The sequence below is a fragment of the Microcaecilia unicolor genome, chromosome 4 (assembly GCF_901765095.1).
Source record: "Microcaecilia unicolor chromosome 4, aMicUni1.1, whole genome shotgun sequence".
NCBI classification, from domain to species: Eukaryota; Metazoa; Chordata; class Amphibia; order Gymnophiona; family Siphonopidae; genus Microcaecilia; species Microcaecilia unicolor.
In genome coordinates, this window is record NC_044034.1 from 20,311,388 (window position 1) to 20,330,485 (window position 19,098).

The 19,098-nt window shown below is 44.0% G+C and overlaps 1 protein-coding gene across 1 annotated transcript in view; it reads left to right on the plus strand.

The window, feature by feature from the left end:
- Positions 1-433: 433 nt before the first annotated feature.
- The window catches only part of LOC115468364 (mitochondrial uncoupling protein 2-like), a 31,518-nt gene continuing 12,853 nt past the window's right edge, over positions 434-19,098 (plus strand). The window contains exons 1-4 of the mRNA XM_030200011.1: positions 434-558; positions 6,624-6,747; positions 9,149-9,354; positions 18,087-18,294. Coding sequence (XP_030055871.1) covers positions 9,229-9,354; positions 18,087-18,294 — 334 coding nt within the window. The 5' untranslated portion in view covers positions 434-558; positions 6,624-6,747; positions 9,149-9,228. The remainder of the gene's footprint in view (positions 559-6,623; positions 6,748-9,148; positions 9,355-18,086; positions 18,295-19,098) is intronic.

Genomic DNA, 19,098 nt, shown 5'->3' on the forward strand with positions numbered 1-19,098 from the left:
TATTTTTCAGTCATCTTTTTAATATCTCCCTTCTTGGGGTGCACATCATGGGGAGTTTCAAGTCTCTCTCTCTCTTTCTGTCTCCCACTCCCACCCTTTCTCCTTCTCTCCTTCATCTCTTTCTGTTTCTTTCTCCCTTTCTCTGTCTCTTCCACACCCCACCCCATCCCTTCTCTCTCTTTCTCCCTCCTCTCCCACTCCCCCGTCTATCTGACTCTCAGCCATGTGTAGGGTGTAGGGTGCAGGGAGGCCGGTACCCCTCACGTCAGCACTTAGGGGTCAGATGACCCTTCTGTCTTCCAGCTTAGTGGATCATTGCCTGACCGGTACATTGTTCTGGGGAGAACCCTGTGGGTCACAGGGACTGCTCCTGACTGCTGCACGGATTAAGTTCCACTCTGACAAGGGTATAAATAAAGTTTGGCAAGGCACTCTGTCAGCAGCCAAGAGGGAGAAGCGTTTGGAGCAGTCTAGTGTCTGAGGTGACGCACCTTCTACAATAACATTGCAGAGGATTGAAAGTGAGGAAGGATAGCACTGGCCATTCTGTATCTGCAGGTAATGGTAAAAGATGCATAGGGACTGCTATAGATCCTTCAAAAGGCCAACAGATGTTCTCAGTCCTGGACATGAAGTGCTTCTGCAGAGAGCATTGCTTTCTATATCTGAGATTGCTTGTGCTTTGTTCAGTTAGCCATGTTTTGAGAACTAAGCATAATATCTGAATATTAAACTAATGATATATCTAAGTGATTTACTGCCAGTGCTTGCTTAGAGTGGAGGAGTAGCCTAATGGTTAGAGCAGAGGACTAAGAACTAGGGGTGGCAGGGTTCAATACCCAATGTGGATCCTTGTGACCCTGGGCAAGTCACTTAACTCTTAGATTGTGAGCCTACTAGGGAGAGAGAAAGTACCGATACATAAACTGCTTTGGTTATACCACAGAAAGTTGGTATGTCAGGAGCTAATAAACATAGATGTGTCTAGAACTGTTAATTATCGAATGTAAAATTTGGAAAACTTTCCTGTGCTGTTTTGGCATGCTTTCTCTTTCATCTCTTTGGCACTTCCTGCTGCTCAAGTTTCTGCTGAATTTGTATTTCAATGTCAGAGTCTGTGATCACAGGAGCTTGTTCGTAGCCTAGTCTGCATTTCAGGATATCCACAAAAAACACTTGTATCTCAAGGTTTTTCATTGTGAATATCCTGAAAAGTCAACTGGCTATGGGGAATCTTAAAATGGGGAGTCTGTTGTCTACTAGATTGTAAGCTCTTTGAGCAGGGACTGTCTTTCTTCTATGTTTGTGCAGCGCTGCGTACGCTTTGTAGCGCTATAGAAATGCTAAATAGTAGTAGTAGTAGTAGTTTGTAGTGCTATAGAAATGCTAAATAGTAGTAGTAGTAGTAATCCAACATTGGTGTCCCTGAGGAAGAGTTTTGAATCAGGGATTCCTGTTGGGCATTTGGAACATTCAGTGCAATAGCGATCTACTGAATCAAGATAAGTTCGCTCCTGTTTGCTCCTTATTCCGGTGCTTTTGTTAAGTGTATGAATATTTACATGGACTGAATTAAGCCTGTATTGAGATAGGCTTCTTTCTTTTGGATTAGAGTCCTTTTTGTATATGGATGCCTATTGAACATTCTTTTGTTGTCGTCTGCACTATTTCATATACAGAAGTTAAGCTAAAGATAAAATAAAAAACATCTGGATTTATTAATAAATTAAGGGGTACATTCTCAGAGAGTATCCATGACGTATAGCGCTTTTAAGTGAGCCGCTTTGCCGCTAGTCTCACTGAAATTGTAGGTACAGCCTATGATACTGAACTCTCTTTTGTACCCCTTCTTGGTAAAGTATTAACATTAGCGAATCTTCTTCAAGCACCTGATATACCATATATATATTTTATTTTTGGGATTGACTTTTGTCAGTCAGTATATATATATATATATATATATATATATATATTTATTTATTTTTTTTTTTTTTTTGTCTCTCCCTTGGGATTTTATATCGTGTCAGTGATTTATTACGGGGGTCTCTAGGGCAGGCTTACGAAGTTGTGCCGAAACTATGAATGCACACAGGAGGCAACTAGTAATCACAGCTGAAACTGCAGGGGGGAGTAGGATCAGGATCTGAGCGCCCCAAGGAGCCATTTTACAAAGCGGTGGTAAGCCCAACGCGGGTTGCTGCGTGCCAATATGGCGCTTCCAGCAGCCCAACACAGGCATCGGCAAAAGTTCCAGCCCTAGCGTGTGCCATTTCCCGTGCTAATGAAAATAGGGCACTATTTTCTAACGTGGCAGTTACACTAAACGGTTATCGCTGAGTTAGCACGGGAGCCCTTACTGCCACCCCAGTGAGTGGGGGGTAAGTGCTCCTCCTCGTATGACCACACGGTAACAACAATCTTTCTGCGTGGCCATGGCTATTTCCAGCCTTTTTTACCCACTGCAGTAAAAAGGGCCACAGAGCGCGGCAAAAATGGCCCCCCGCCACCTGCGCAAGGGCCCTATTTACCGCAGCTTAGTAAAAGGACCACCCCCAAATGAGCTGCTGTGTGTGTTTAGTCAGAATGGTGGCTGCTAAGCCTGTTTGTTTGGACATGGCTGAACTGTGCGACAGACACTCCTTAAAAGTGAAGGTCATCAGCTCTGGAATCAAGTAACCAAAGTGTCAGCAAAGTAAAAGAGAACAAACAAGAGTCTGCCTTTCTTAGTAACCACCCTGGATCACTTGATGTCAGACAAGGTAATGCACTATTAATGGGACGTCAGGGCAAGTTGCTGTCTTTGCTACAGCTGTGTGTGTTCCTGTAAGGCCTGGGCACTCTCAGATGTGTTTTGAGTGTACTTGGCAATAGCAATGCTGCGTAGTCTTAGCCGACCATGCCTGGCTCTGAATGAGACATTTATAGTCCATTTTCCTGGTAGACTAGCAAGTTAGATCAGATTCACCAGTTCTGATGCAGAGTTTCCTAGAACCACGTCCCAGTCTTTCATGGGCAGATGATCAAAAGCCCTGCGCTGTTCCAAACAGCGCCCTAAAAATAGCGCTGGCCCCCTACCTTTTGTTGGAGGAGGGACGCAGCCTGCCTGCCTCCCTCCTCTTCCAGTCAGTCGACGCCCAAAATGGCGGCGCCCAGCCCTGCCAATTGCATCCTGGGATGTGCTGGGCGGGGCTAGAGACCATGTAAGGGAATCGCTCCCTTACATGGTCTGTAGCCCCGCCCAGTGCATCCCAGGATACAGTGGGCGGTGCTGGGCGCCGCCATTTTGGGCGTCGACTGACTGGAAGAGGAGGGAGGCAGGCAGGCTGCGTCCCTCCTCCAACAAAAGGTAGGGGGGCCAGGAGGGGGGCCGGGAGGGGAGCCGGCACGACACCACAGCACACCAGGGAATCTAAGGACAACGCTGGGGGGAGGATTTGGGGTGGGCTGGAGGTCCACCGGACCTCCAGTCCCCCCCCCCCCCCCCCGTCGATGGATCACAGTTGGAAAAGATCCTTTGGTCGGAGGCGGCCAATCAACGATTTCTGGGGGTTTCGGGGGCTGGAGACCCACCGGATCTCCAGCCCTCCGTGAACATGGGGGGGGATCGTCGGGGGGACCGGAGGTCCTCCGGACCTCCAGCCCCCCGTTCGCGTTTGCCTTGGGGGGGGGAAGGGGGGCCTGCATGCTGGACAGGGCTCACCATTCCTCCCCAATGATCAGCAAAATCTAACGCCAGCTCGGAGCTGGCGTTGATTTTGCTGCAGCCAGCGACCCAATCTTTGGCGCGCTGGTCGCTGATCATTGGGGATGAATGCGTTTAAGCGCCAATTAGCATGCATTTGCAAGCTAATTGCGCTAGAAGCCCTGTTTAGCATGCATTTGCATGCTACTTGCGCTGAGAGCCCTCGAGTGCGCTGTTTCAGGCGTTCGAGGGCTCTGATCATGGGTCGGCTGCAAACTCTGGCGCTAGTATGGCGTTAACAGCCTCTAGCGCCAGAGTTTGCTTTTGATCATGAGGGCCTCAGTGTCTAGGTGCCGTGTGTAATGTTAGATGGGAGGCTGCGTCTGCTGTGCTGTGTCCTTAAGAATGGAAGACAAGCCATGTTGAGTCAAAGCAAGATCAATCGACCCACTTTCCTGTCTCTGGCAGTGGCCAGTCTGGTTCACAAGTACCTGACAAATGCCAAAAAATAGATCCATTCTTTTCTATTCTCCAAGATCCTCCCCTCCTCCCTCCCTTTTACCTCTAAGTGGAGCACAGAAGCAATGCGGCATAGGATTGAGTTGCATTTCTGGAAATGTACTGTTTGTTTGTTGCCCACTGGATTCTTTGGATTTGCAGGTTGTGGTGGTTTTGTTTGGCACAACCCAAAGTTGACATTGGATAGCAATTTGAGGAAGGAACAGCTGTGGCCTTAAAGGTTCACACACACAGTGTCATTTCGGGATAGCCTTCATGTTGGGATCAAATAAAGGTACCACAGCTAGTGAAGGATTGACTTTTCTCTAAGACCAAATGACTAGTAAAACTTTGAGGTTACCATATTTTAATGAAATTTACTAAATTGGGAGGGGGGTGTTGTTTTGGATTTAGCTCACACTGGTACAGTAGCTATTCTCCTGTCCCCAAAGGGTTCACATTCTAAGGGTCCCATTTACTAACATTTGATATAACACAGACCCCATTATTCACTAATTAAAGGGCAGTTCTATAAGCTTCATGCCCCTTATGTGAGTAAATGTATAGAACACTAGGACTTACACACATAATTTATACTTTCTTGCAAAAGTGCTAGCAGAATGCCAACGAGCTATTCTACAAGGACACGTGAAATAGGAAGTGCCACCTAAGTACATAAGTGTTGCCATACTGGGACAGATCGAAGGTCCATCAAGCCCTAGCATCCTGTTTCCAACTGTGGCCAATCCAGGTCACAAGTACCTGGCAAGATCCCATAGAGCTGGAGGGGATCCCTGCGGGAACCATGGGATTCCCACTAACCCCGTTCCCGTGCATCTCTACAGCGGCATCCACAGTATTCTATAATACTGCATGCAATTTTCTGGAACACCCCTGACCCACCCATTCCCCTCCTGTGGGAACACCCCCTTTGCAGTTGCACATGAATACACTTAGGCACTATCCTATAACCGGGCGCATAAGTGTATTCCTGCACCAGTCTGCCGTTTCAGCATCTTGCATCTGTTGGAACATGTTTCTGTGCTGAAACCTGGACACAGAACTAGCGTCTAGCTTTGGGCACCATTTCTAGAATTTCCCAGTAAGTGTCTAACTTGTTAATGGAAATGAGGTTCCAGGTTTGTACCTGGATGGCGATGTAACTTGCCCGAGGTCACAAGGGGCATCTGTGGGGTTTGAGCCCTGGCTTCCCTAGTTCTAAAAGTCCACTGCTCTAATTGCTAGGCTACTCCTCCATTTCTATGTAACTAAACCTACCATCACTCATGTCTACAATACACTCTCTCTACTCTGAAAAGCATAGGAAATGTGGTAAATCTTTTCTATCATTAACAGTGATCCTCAGCATAGGTTTGAAACATAGAACATTACTATCCAATCTGCCCATCCAAACCATCTACTACTACTACTATTTAGCATTTCTATAGCGCTACAAGGCATACGCAGCGCTGCACAAACATAGAAGAAAGACAGTCCCTGCTCAAAAAGCTTACAATCTAATAGACAAAAAATAAATAAAGTAGCAAATCAAATCAATTAATGTGAACGGGAAGGAAGAGAGGAGGGTAGGTGGAGGCGAGTGGTTACGAGTCAAAAGCAATGTTAAAGAGGTGGGCTTTCAGTCTAGATTTAAAGGTGGCCAAGGATGGGGCAAGACGTAGGGGCTCAGGAAGTTTATTCCAGGCGTAGGGTGCAGCGAGACAGAAGGCGCGAAGTCTGGAGTTGGCAGTAGTTGGCAGTATCACTCCCTTATAGAGCCCATGTACTTGTCCCAAGCTTTCTTGAATTCAGTTACAGTTTTCATCTCCACCACTTCCACTGGGAGTCCCCGTTCACCTTCATCCTGTGCCCCGTCATTCCAGAGCTTCCTTTCAATTGACTCACCTCCTATGCATTCATGCCATAGACGTATTTAAAACATCTCTATCATATCTCCCCTCTCCTGCTTTTCATCCAAAGTATACATTGTTGGCTCCACCGATTCCCTGCTCCCTCTGCTCTGGAACAGGAAGTAACATCAGAGGGAGCAGGGAACCGGCAGAGCAAACAGCCGCACAGCTGCTCCCTGTACCCCTCCTGCAGAGTGCACCCGGGATGGACCGCCCCCACCCGCGGTACGCTCCAGACTTGCCATTCCTCTCTCTATGCACCCAAGCATCCTTCTGGTTTTTGCTGTCCTGTTTTCTACCTGTTTGGCCATCTTAGGATCAACACATACAATCACACCCAAGTCCCATTCCTCTGTCATGCACAGTACTTCACCCCCTAAACTGTACTGTTTAAGAAGAGGGCTTCAAGTTTCTGATGACCAATTAATCCTGACATCCATGGAGCAACCTACCAGAGATGCTGCAGTTCTGTGTACCTTGAAGCGCTTTCCTGGGAAGAATAACATTCACAGCCTTTTGATTTTTTATTGCAGGTTTGTCTGATTATGTTCCAACTAAGGACTGTTGTGTTACATGCTCTGAAAATGTACAAAAACAGAGTTATGAACAAATATTTTCTAGAGCGAGACAAAAGCTTTTGAATCTGCTCAAAATCAGGTAACTTTCTCAAATATAAATTTTTTTAAATCATTTAAATTTATCTTTTTTATTTTCTACAGAGCTTACATCTGTACCTTCTCTGGACTCAACCCAAGCCAGGAGTACTATTTGCACCACTTCTCATGCTTAGACAGAAATAAGTTTATGAAATTTAAATCTCTAGAAAGCTTTCCATTATCAGGGCTGGTCCAACCATTAGGTAAGACTAGGTGGTCACCTAGGGCAGCAGGTTCTAAGGGGCTGCAATCTAAACAAAACAGTAAGGAGCCGATGCACAGAGGTCAACGTTAAATATGGAAACCGCCGGAGAACTTACCCAGTCGCAAACAGCGACCGATGCACAAAGCTCATGCACATGAGCTGCACAGAAATTTAATGGCGACCTTTGTGCATTGGCCCCTGGAAGTGCCTAGCACATGCACAGAACAGTTGTTTCCAGGACACCGGGGGTGAGGGGAGGGGAAGGAGAGGGGGGAGAGTGCCCCTGCGCTCACAAACAAAAAAACAAAACTTCGGAGCTCCTGTGGCAGTGGGGGGACCTGTGTAGCCAGTTTGGACGGCAGCAGGGGCTCGGGTGCGTGAAGCTGAATCTGAACAAAGGTCAGCAGAGCACCGGAAGGAGGGGAGAAGTGAACTGGACGGGGGTCAGCCCCAGAGTTGCCAGCGTGGATGAAGAGGGCTCCTCTCTGACAGCTCTTGACCTGGCATAAAATCTAGCATGTTAAGAGCTTGTTGTAATACATTTGCATGGGATTCTCAGTAGCTGCTACAGCTCACAGTTAAAGCTACTCAAAACCCCTTTGTGCATTAGATACTACATAACCTTTGCTTTTGACAGGCTCCAACCAGTCTAAAGCAAATGTTGCAACCACGGTAAGGTTTGCACATCAGCCTCTCTGTCCTGACAGCCACAGAAACTCAGAGAACCATCAGAACCACTGTTCCTTCTAAGCTGTGTGGGAGTCCTCGAACTGCCTTGCTTCCAGTGGGGGTGATGCTTCAAGATTGTATATATAAATACTGTAATATTGTAAATGTAAAAAGCTTGGCTCAGCTCTTCTCCCAAGCTTTTAATACTTAGGTTGACTGACTATACACTCATTCTGCACCTGGACAAGCTTGCAACACACACTGTAACCAGAAGGGGAGCCAGGTTGAAGGCGCGGGGAGAGCGAAAGCGGCGCGAGAGCGGACTTCCGTCGGCACATGTTTTCAATGCAACACATTGAGAAAACAATAGGCGCCAGCAGAAGTCCGTTTGGTGGAGCGGCTGCTCCCCTGGTGCCCCCCCCCCCTAGCTACGCCACTGACTGTAACTTAGATCACTTCCTTATATCTTGTTTAGCTGTACAAAAAACTTGCCTTGAGTTTTGCCACCCATTTATTTATTTCAACTGTACCACCCATCTTGGTCCTTCAGCAGTGTATTTTTTTATAGCGAAAAAGGTGCCGGTACTCAATGCCAGGCCACCCTTCAGGGGTGGGGTGATCACTGAGGGAACCACCCCACAATAGCCAGGCCCCCTGCAACAAGTCACAGAATCTGAGCCTGACCTCTTTCATTAAAACTTGGGGACCATGGGTCAATTTTAGCAGGCAATGGAAGAGGTGTCAGTACTCCGTACCCCCTGTTGGGCTACCACGGGAGCCCTTACCGCCTCCTAAATAGGATACACAGCAAGTGTTCAACTTACCACATGGCCATTTCTTTCCTTTAAAAAACCCTTTTATCTGGTGGCAGTACAAGAGGGCCTTGGCATGCGCCAAACCTGTGAGCTGATGCCATCACAAGGCCCCATGTACCGCCACTTGGTAAAAGGGGTCCTTAGCAGGGACTTTAACTCCTCTCTTTACATTTCACAAGCTAAGAGTCTGTTGAGAACAAACATGTTTTGCAAAAAACTAAGGAGGAAATGGGAAGGGACAACATCCTTCTGAGGACTCTTTTCAAAGCCATTTGCTTGGACTGAAACATGCCCTTCCTTAGTATAGCTACAAATGCGTGTGGGTTTCCATAAAGCCCGTTTTGTGTTACAGGAAAAAGACGAGCTCTCATGGGTATGTTTAGATCAAGGGAGGAAAACAGAATTTGCAAATATGATTTCTCAAAATCTGCACCCTATCTTGCCCCTACTTAGGCAGCCACACAAATAAGCAGTGCAAAGTATGTCACCATTTTTGCACCTACTTTATGGTGGCTAATTTTCAAAGACAAACAATGTGGGAAGTACCTGTTTGAGAATTAGCATAAGGTAGTTTGCAATCAGTTGGGCTATTTGAAAATCCCCCCTCCCCATGTCCACTGCTCCTTACAGAGAAAATGACATTTTACCTTAAGGTGGCAGCTCAGAGAGGACTAAAAGATTAACACTGAGGTTTTCTTTCTCGCTTTCACTAGAAAGTCTACTGCTTGTCTGCCATAACTTGAACAGGACTTCTGCTTCCCTGGACTGTGGCTGAACATATCAGCGTGGAAAAATGGTGGGACTGAGGCCCACTGATGTTCCTCCAACTGCCGCTGTGAAATTCGTAGGGGCTGGGGCAGCAGCTTGCATAGCTGATCTGTTCACCTTCCCGCTGGATACTGCTAAAGTCCGACTGCAGGTGAGGATGTCAAGTAATATCAAATCTCATCTGAGGAACCTATGGTAATCACACTGTCTTCACCTCTCACCTCTGTGCAAGCTCAGCTGCCATACACAAAAGACACCAATAAGAGGCAGAAGTGTTTCTACTTCAGAGGTGGCTACAGGGAATGTTTCTGAAGCATTAGAGTGGAAGAGTAGCCTAGTGGTTAGAACATTGGATTGACAACCAGGGAAGCCTGGTTCAAATCCTGCTGCTGCTCCTTGTGATCTTGGGCAAATCACCTAACCCTTTATTGTCTCAGATACAAACCTAGTTGGCAAGCCCTCTGGGAACAGGGGAATACTAAATGTACCTCAATATAATTCACCATGAGCTAAATCCAAATAAATAAAGTGCTTTTGTGTTGCATTAGAGCAGGGGTTCACAACCCAGTCCTCAGGACACAACTAGCTAGTCAGGTTTTCAGCTAGTCAATATGCATCAAATAGATTTGCATAGAATGGATGTAGTAGATGCTAATTTACCTCACGCATATTCAATGTTGTTATGACCCGGTAGTAGTGAGCCCCTGTGCCCCGACTGAGCACGGCAGAGATGGAGTGACACTGCACTCGGCAGCCAGACAACCCCTAGCTTCACCTAGGAAGCGACCACTGTTCACCGGGAGTTGAGCTCCCAGCTGCAGGTGGCCACCAGGACTTCTGGAACTGGCGGGGTCGCACAGCCGCTGACCAGGCTGGCAGGGAACAGACACAGTCCAGAACCAGTACTCCGACAGGCAAAGAATAGTCAAAACAGTCCAGGGTCAAGGCAGGCAGCAAACAAGCGTGATCCGAGAAAACTAGCCAAGGTCCGACACACAGGAAAACAGGAACAGAAGAAAGTCGGCGAACAGCACTCTGACAGCAACTCCTCAGAACAATTGAGGCCGAAGCAACGAAGGACTGGAGGCAGGGCTTTAAATAGTGTAGGAATCAGTCTCAAGCATGTGCAGCTGATCCAAGATGGCTGTCCCCATCAGCAGAGAAGCACAACGCCCAAAAACGGGCTTCCTTCCTGCAGCTGGCCAACCCCAAGATGGCCGCCATAAGCTGAGATGCCCATCCCAAGATGGCTGACCTATCCTGGAGAAACACCACCAAGATAGCCGGCTATCTCTGCCGGACCGCGCTTCGCCGGCGACTCAGCCGCGCAGGCCTGGAACCAGGTGAGGAACGTAACAAATGTGGATAGCTTAAAAACCTCACTGGCTAGGTATGTCCCAAGGATTGAAAGTTGAGAACCCTTGCATTAGATGACAGATGTTACTACAATAGACATTTTTGGAAGTTTGTCAGATTTATCTGGAACTTTCTTTCTGCTTCTTTTGGTTCTTCTCTGTCTTAGGGGGCCACTGTCCACAGCTCCCCTTGGGATGTGGTGGCATGGACTCTGAGACTGGCATAAGGGATACTTTGATAGATTGCTTTAAAAAAGGTTTGAACAACTTCCTGAAGGAAAAGTCCACAGTCTACTATTGAGACAGACATGGGGGAAGTCACTGCTTGCCCTGAGATTGGTAGCAAGGAATGTTGCTACTATTTGGGTTTCTGCCAGGTATTTGTGGCCTGAATTGGCTACTGTTGGAAACAGGATACTGGGCTAGATGGACCATTGGTCTGACCCAGTATGGCTATTCTTATGCACTATTTCCCCTCTTCCCTTGTGAGCTTTGCCTCTGTAGTAGCCCTGGCCTGCCGGGGCAGCATAAGCTGACTTGCTGATTAAACTTTTTACATTTAGGGAAGTGATAAAAGTATAAAAAGCCTGCAAGTCTGTTTGACCATAGTTTAGAAGAAACGATTTAATTTCCTTCAACTTGAGAATAAAACAACATTATTCTTTAAAAATAACGTATATATAATCTTCTGCAGGAAGCATTAAGGGACTTTTGACCAACCATCAACTCTACCAAGGCCTTTTTATGGACATTTATTCTTGAGATGTGGATTATTTTCCTTTCTAGAAGTTGTCGGAAATTCAATCTCTGTGCAAAGGAAATACTAGCGCAACACTATCAGGCTGCCCTTGAGGAGGTTTGTCCTTCTTTGTCCAAAGCTGAATTCTGACCCTTGGTTCAATACCTCTTTAAAGAGCATTTCATCCTTGTTCACTTTTCAGTCTGAGGTTAAAATACCTGTTTAAAATAGATTATTCTGAAATCTCTGTTGATGAAAGAAATGGTTAGATGAGATTTGAGGTGAATGAGAGGTAGATGACCCCCGTCAAGTGCATGACTTGGTTAGGTGGATGAAATCTGAGGATAATTAAATGGCTGAGTGAGGCTCGCAGCTTAGTGCTTAATGAATTACATCTGTAGCTTCCTATAGACTGATGTTACATTTCTATTCTCAATTAGGGGTGGGTGGGTGGGTGGGGGTACTGGAAGAGGATAGGGATGAGGATAGGATTAGACTAATGGAGGATAAATATAGTCTGGAGTGGAGGAGTGGCCTAGTGGTTAGGGTGGTGGACTTTGGTCCTGGGGAACTGAGTTTGATTCCCACTTCAGGCACAGGCAGCTCCTTGTGACTCTGGGCAAGTCTCTTAACCCTCCATTGCCCCATGTAAGCCGCATTGAGCCTGCCATGAGTGGGAAAGCGCAGGGTACAAATGTAACAAAAATAAAATAGATACTATTGGAGATTCTACATGGAATGTTGCTACTATTGGAGATTCTACATGGAATGTTGCTATTCCACTAGCAACATTCCATGTAGAAGGCTGCGCAGGCTTCTGTTTCTGTGAGTCTGACATCCTGGACGTCAGACTCACAGAAGCAGAAGCCTGCACGGCCACATTGGTGATCTGCAAGGGCCGACTTCTACATGGAATGTTGCTACTATTGGAGATTCTACATGGAATGTTCCTATTCCACTAGCAACATTCCATGTAGAAGGCTGCGCAGGCTTCTGTTTCTGTGAGTCTGACGTCCTGCACATACGTGCAGGACGTCAGACTCACAGAAGCAGAAGCCTGCGCGGCCACATTGGTGTGACTCTGGGCAAGTCACTTAACCCTCCATTGCCCCATGTAAGCCGCATTGAGCCTGCCATGAGTGGGAAAGCACGGGGTACAAATGTAACAACAAAAAAAAAAAGTAAATCGTAGAGAAGGGAAGGGTATTACTGATTAGCGGGAGGCAATAAGAACACAGATATTTTACATTTAGGTGTTCATTTTGGGAGGGGAAGGACAGATAAGTTTGCTCTATGGGAAGGGAGAGAGTGGGGAATAGAAGTGGGTTGAAAGCCTTGTTGGGGTAGAGGGCGGGAATTTGATTTTTGTACTTTGCTGAAATTTCAATAAAAATATTTAAATCTAAGTGGCTGAGTGAGAAGAATTTATAAAGAGGAGGAAAATTTGAGGTTCATGGAGTACCTTCTGTGAGGTGAATAGGTAGGGGCTCTGATGTGAATGGTGTGGTTATGAGGGTGATTATTGTTGGATTATTTGTAGTAAATAATTAGCAGATTTTAGTACACACAGCTTCAGCTTTAGAAATGTTAATTTCTTTCTTCATCTCTCTCTCATTCACCCCTGAATAATTCACTGCTGAGTCACTTTAAAGTTGAAGTAACAAAACATCTGTTTACTCACAGTTTGTAGTTAGATTATAATCAGACAGGCTTATATATACATATTACTATACATTTGTATTATCAGCTCCTTCCATGTGCTTAGATGGTAATGGATGCTCACACCACCATAGATCCTCTCAGGTTAGGAGAGATCATGAGCTCCATGTGCTCCATGTGCTTCATGTGCTGCATCTACCCCCACAGGAAGTTGCATAGCTGTGTGACCTCTCTAAGTAATTCACATCAGAGGTCACAGAGTAATCACAGAGAAATAATAGGTGACAGGCAATGCATGTAAAAATACAATACATTCCAACAAACCCCTTCTCATGCATAACTGTCATGCAATTATTTATTCATACAAAGTCCAAGCTTTATACGCAGATTCACAAAATGTTCTCTGGGTAACGGTTTGGTCATGATGTCAGCTGTCATCTCACTGGTGTGACAATAGTGTAGACTGATGACCCCTTCTTTCGCCAACTCTCGCACGTTGTGGTATTTCGTTGCGATGTGCTTGGTGCGTGACTGAACCTTGTCATTCTGTGACAGTCGGATGCAGCTCTGATTATCTTCCATTATCTGGATTGGTCTCTTTTCAGCTATACCAAAATCCAGCAAAAGTTTTTCAATCCACATCAGTTCTCTGCACGCTTCCGATACGGCCACGTATTCAGCTTCTGTAGAAGACAAACTCACAATACTTTGTTTATGACTGGCCCATGAAATTTGTACATTTCCATACATAAACACATATCCACTTGTGGATTTATAATCAGAATGATCCCCTGCCCAATCTGAATCACAGTAACATATTAGTTTTGGATTACTATTGGCTGAAATCTTTAATTTACAATCAATGGTACCCTTTAAATACCTTACCATCCTTTTAACTGCAGTCCAATCTGATTTGGTAGGTGAGCTGACCCTTCTGCTCAAAATTCCTACTGCATTTGCTATATCAGCCCTGTATGTGGTAGCTAGATATAAAAGCTTACCTATGGCTGATCTATATTGGATGTTATCTGGTAAAGGTTCTCTTACTGTTTCATCCTTCAGAAAATCAGTGATCATGGGAGTGCTTACAACTTGGGCATCTTGCATACCTAAACTTTCAATAAGCTCATTTATTTTCTGCTTCTGGCTTAGAAGATAAGAACCATCATTTTGTTTCTCAATTTCTATACCAAGATAGTATGACACATTACCAAGTTCTTTTATCTCAACATTGAGGTTTAAACATTTTACAATGTCCTTGTACTCTTGTTCACTTTTGCTTGCAATGAGCAGATCATCAACAAAAGCTAAAATGTATGCATATTGTCCATTTGTGCACCTAGTGTACAAGCATTTATCTGCTTCACCTTGCTTAAATCCTAAATTTGTCAATATTTCATGCAATTTTTCATTCCAACATTTTGCACTTTGCTTTAATCCATAAAGACCTTTGTTTAATTTACACACTAGCTGTCTTTGTTTTGTATTTATGAAACCTGTTGGCTGTTCCATGTACAAGTCTTCAGTTATATCTCCGTGAAGAAATGCTGTTTTCACATCAATGTGGTTGACTTGCATGCCTTTTGAGACTGCAATGCTCAGAAGTGTTCTGATTGTCGTGTGTTTCACTACAGGTGCAAACACTTCATCAAAATCTTCTCCATATTTTTGAAGATATCCCTTTGCCACTAATCTGGCTTTATACCTTTCCACTTTTCCTTGTGCATTCCTTTTTAACTTGAATACCCATTTGCATCCTATAGCTTTCTTGCCAGGAGGTAATTTTGTAAGAATCCAAGTATTATTTTTATCCAATGCATCAATTTCTTCTTGTGCAGCTTTATGCCATTCAGCAGCTTCTTCTGCTGGCATTTTCTCAATCTCATCCCATGTTAAGGGCTCTTGAGCTTCTGCTGACTTTGTTAGGTAAGACAGTCTTGGGGGTGGAACACCTTTGTTTTCCCTGGATGAGCGTCTGACAACAGGTTGGTCTGACCTTTCCGCATCCTCTAAATCTGAGAGTTCTTCTCCAATTGATTCCCCTTCTCCAACTGTACTGTCTTCTTCAATGATCCTTTCTGTGTCTGCTTCCTCTGCCTGTTCCTCGTTAGATACAGATGAGTTGCTTTCAGACATCTGCCTTGGTATGGCATTTATATACACTGGCATGTCTATTATGGTTCTAGTTTCATATTCTGGATGATAAGGCTCATCTGGGATAATCCAGCCTTTATCAACCCTTTTGTTTTCATCAAAATATGTAACATGTCTTATGCCAACAATGCCAGTTTTCAGATTCAAAATTCTATATCCTTTGTGTCCTGGAGTATAGCCAACTAAAATGCCCCTTTCTGTTGTGGAATCCAGCTTATGCCTTCTTTGCTTTGGTACATGAGCATATGCTGTACTTCCAAATGTTCTTATGTGTGACAGGTTTGGCTTCCTACCATGCCATGTCTCATGTGGTGTGCGCTCAGCGCCTTTAGTTGGCATTCTATTTTGTAGGTACACTGCTGTGAGAATGGCTTCCCCCCATAGTCTTTTAGGGAGATTGCTATCTGACAGCATACATCTGGTCATTTCCACAATTGACCTAAATTTTCTCTCTGCAACAGAATTTTGCTCTGGTGTATAAGCTACTGTTGTGATATGTTGAATGCCTTCTTGTTCTAGAAATGTGCGCATGCTTTGTGAAGTGAACTCACCACCATTGTCGGTCTGAAGAACCTTTGGTTTTCTTTCAAATTTATTGCTCACCATGGCTACGTATTTCTTCAGCATGTCTGTGACTTGACTTTTCTCTTTCAGCAAATAGGCCACACAGTATCTAGAGAAATCATCCAAGAATATTAGCACAAATCTGTTATTTCCCAATGATGGGATATTAAACGGTCCACATAAGTCACTGTGTATTAAGTCCAGCACTTTATTACTCCTATTTCCTGTGTATGCAGGAAATGAGGGTCTCACACCTTTTTGAGTAACACAGTCTATGCATTTCTCAATTTTGCCAGCATCTGCACTTATCTGAATGCCGGTGGCCAGTTGCTTACTGTAAAGATCCTGGATCACCTTAGAATCACGATGTCCCAGGCGGCGGTGCCAGATTTCCAGACTACATTTACCATCATTCTTCCTTACTTGCGCCATATGTGAGGCTTCACCTGAAATGTTCAGCTTATAAACATCATTATGCATAAAAGCTTCAGCATACACTTCATCATTTTTAGAGATTGTGCACTTACTGTTTTCAAAATGAATCACAAATCCCTTCTTATCTAATGTAGATACACTAAGCATATTGCAAACTGCTTGGGGAATATACAAGACATCACTTACAGGAATTTCTTTAACTTCATTAGACACTTTGCATTTTAAGAATCCAATACCTTTTGCTTGGATCTTAGCAGTCCCTGCGTTTGCAGTTTTAAGAATACCTTCCTCTGGACACATTTCCTGAAAGAAATCTTTACAATTGGTTAAATGGCATGTGCTCCCCGAATCCAAAATCCAAGTACTTTCATTTGAAATCTTTACAATTGGTTAAATGGCATGTGCTCCCCGAATCCAAAATCCAAGTACTTTCATTTGAATTATTATTTACCATAGTCAAAGATTTTTCTGCCATTAGAAAGCCCTTGTGTTTATCTTTGTCCTTCATACATTTCCTGGTTTGAAAATTCTTTAGTTCCATTGGCTTAGGTGAGCTAGAGGGAGTGTTTTGTGTTTCCTTACACCATTTAGATACATGTCCCTCCTTTCCACATGAGTAGCAAATCAGCTTGCCCTTGGGTGGAGTTTTCCCATAGCTCCGCCTTCCTCTGTTCTTTGCCAAGAAATTTGTTTCATTTCTCTCTGACTTGCTTTGAGAACACATCTCCTCAGAATCATTTATTATGCATTCCTGCCTTAGTTTTGATGTTGCCTGTTCAAAAGATTGCCCTTCAATGGCCTCATTTACAGACCTAAAAACATCAAACTTCTTTGATAGTGAGGTAAAAAGAAATGCTCTTTTCAATGCATCACACATGGGAATTCCAGAAAGTTCTAGCTTTTGAAATGAAGACATAAGATGCATAATGTGATCATTACATTTACTTTTATCCCTTAATTTGGTTTCATTCAACTCTGCCAGCCAAATTGGTTGCTGCTTTGCATATGTAGTTGCATACATAGTTCTCAGTTTATATAAAATGTCCTTTGGTGTATCTTTTCCCTCCACTAATATGGCTTGTTTCTCTGAGAGAGCTTCCAAAAGCATGCACTTCACATAATAGTTTGCATTGTCCCATTCAGCCATATTTTCATCTGTTCTGTCTTGATCTAAGCATATATTTAATCTTTTTGCTCGAAGGAGACATATGAATCTTAGTTCCCACTGCCGATAATTAAACTCAGTTAATCTAGGCACCTTGAGAGAATAGAACAATGGTGAATTTCTTCCCTCAGCCATTTTCTTAGCCTTCTGTCTGCTGTGTGGGGGGAGAGAGAGAGACAGACTGAATCTTTCCTTTAAAACTTAAGAGAAAAATGTGGCCTTTTTTTCTGCCTGGTAATATTTCTCTTCTTTTTCAATTCCTGAGCCCTGGGCCCATAACCCTTTTGTTGGATTATTTGTAGTAAATAATTAGCAGATTTTAGTACACACAGCTTCAGCTTTAGAAATGTTAATTTCTTTCTTCATCTCTCTCTCATTCACCCCTGAATAATTCACTGCTGAGTCACTTTAAAGTTGAAGTAACAAAACATCTGTTTACTCACAGTTTGTAGTTAGATTATAATCAGACAGGCTTATATATACATATTACTATACATTTGTATTATCAGCTCCTTCCATGTGCTTAGATGGTAATGGATGCTCACACCACCATAGATCCTCTCAGGTTAGGAGAGATCATGAGCTCCATGTGCTCCATGTGCTTCATGTGCTGCATCTACCCCCACAGGAAGTTGCATAGCTGTGTGACCTCTCTAAGTAATTCACATCAGAGGTCACAGAGTAATCACAGAGAAATAATAGGTGACAGGCAATGCATGTAAAAATACAATACATTCCAACAATTATCTTTCTATCTGTGTGTTACGGAGCGTTTACCTGTGATGCCTCTACTTCTGATAAATTTCTGACAGATCCAAGGAGAATCCAAGTCTGGAAAGAATGTGAAGGCCATCCAATACAAGGGCGTCTTTGGCACCATCACCACCATAGTGAAAACGGAAGGGGCCATCAGTCTGTACAATGGGCTGGTGGCTGGTCTCCAGCGTCAGATGAGCTTTGCTTCAGTCCGTATAGGGTTATATGACTCAGTGAAACAATTCTACTGCAGTTATTCAGAAAGTGAGTAAATGAGCAATGCAGACCCATCTGTTTCAATTGTCCACCTCTATTTCTTGTACTACTTCCCTTTGGGTATCAAAGTGATTTACAATAAAATCAGCAAGACATGCAAAGTATACAATAAAAGTAGGCAATATCGAAATTGCCATTTTCAGTATTTACAATTAATGAGAATCTCATCACCAAGATAATACATATGCAGACACTTGAAAATAAAAGTACTAAGTGAAATCCATATCTAATTTAGTTTTTGAGACCAATTGCACATTTATACGTTTTCTGTACCCAACTGTTGATGGCTACAATGATGGTTGATGGTTTGAAAACTTTCAGAGAGGTAACCATGTTATTTGGAGTAGAAAAATGACAGAGGCAGATGGCATCTTACTACTACTACTACTACTATTTAACATTTCTAAAGTGCTACTAGGGTTAGGCAGCGCTATACAATTTAACATAGAAGGACAGTCCCTGCTCAAAGAGCTTACAATCTAATGGACAAATGTACAGTCAGTCAAGTAGGGGCAGTCAAATTGGGGCAGTCTAGATTTCTTGATTTCTTCTAGACTATAAGTTCTCAACACATAATACACATACCCCAGGGGGTATAAGACACCCAGTGCTCAACTTCTGCCTTCCCTTCTCTGCCGCCACATGCTCACCAGAAGAGCCACTGTCTTCTATTTTTATACTATTCTGATCTAGTGCTTATATCTCACTTATATCTACTCAGGAATCAAAGCGGGTAACAAAACAGATACCAAGGCAGTTAATCTGCCATAAGAAAAGAACATATATCGAAAA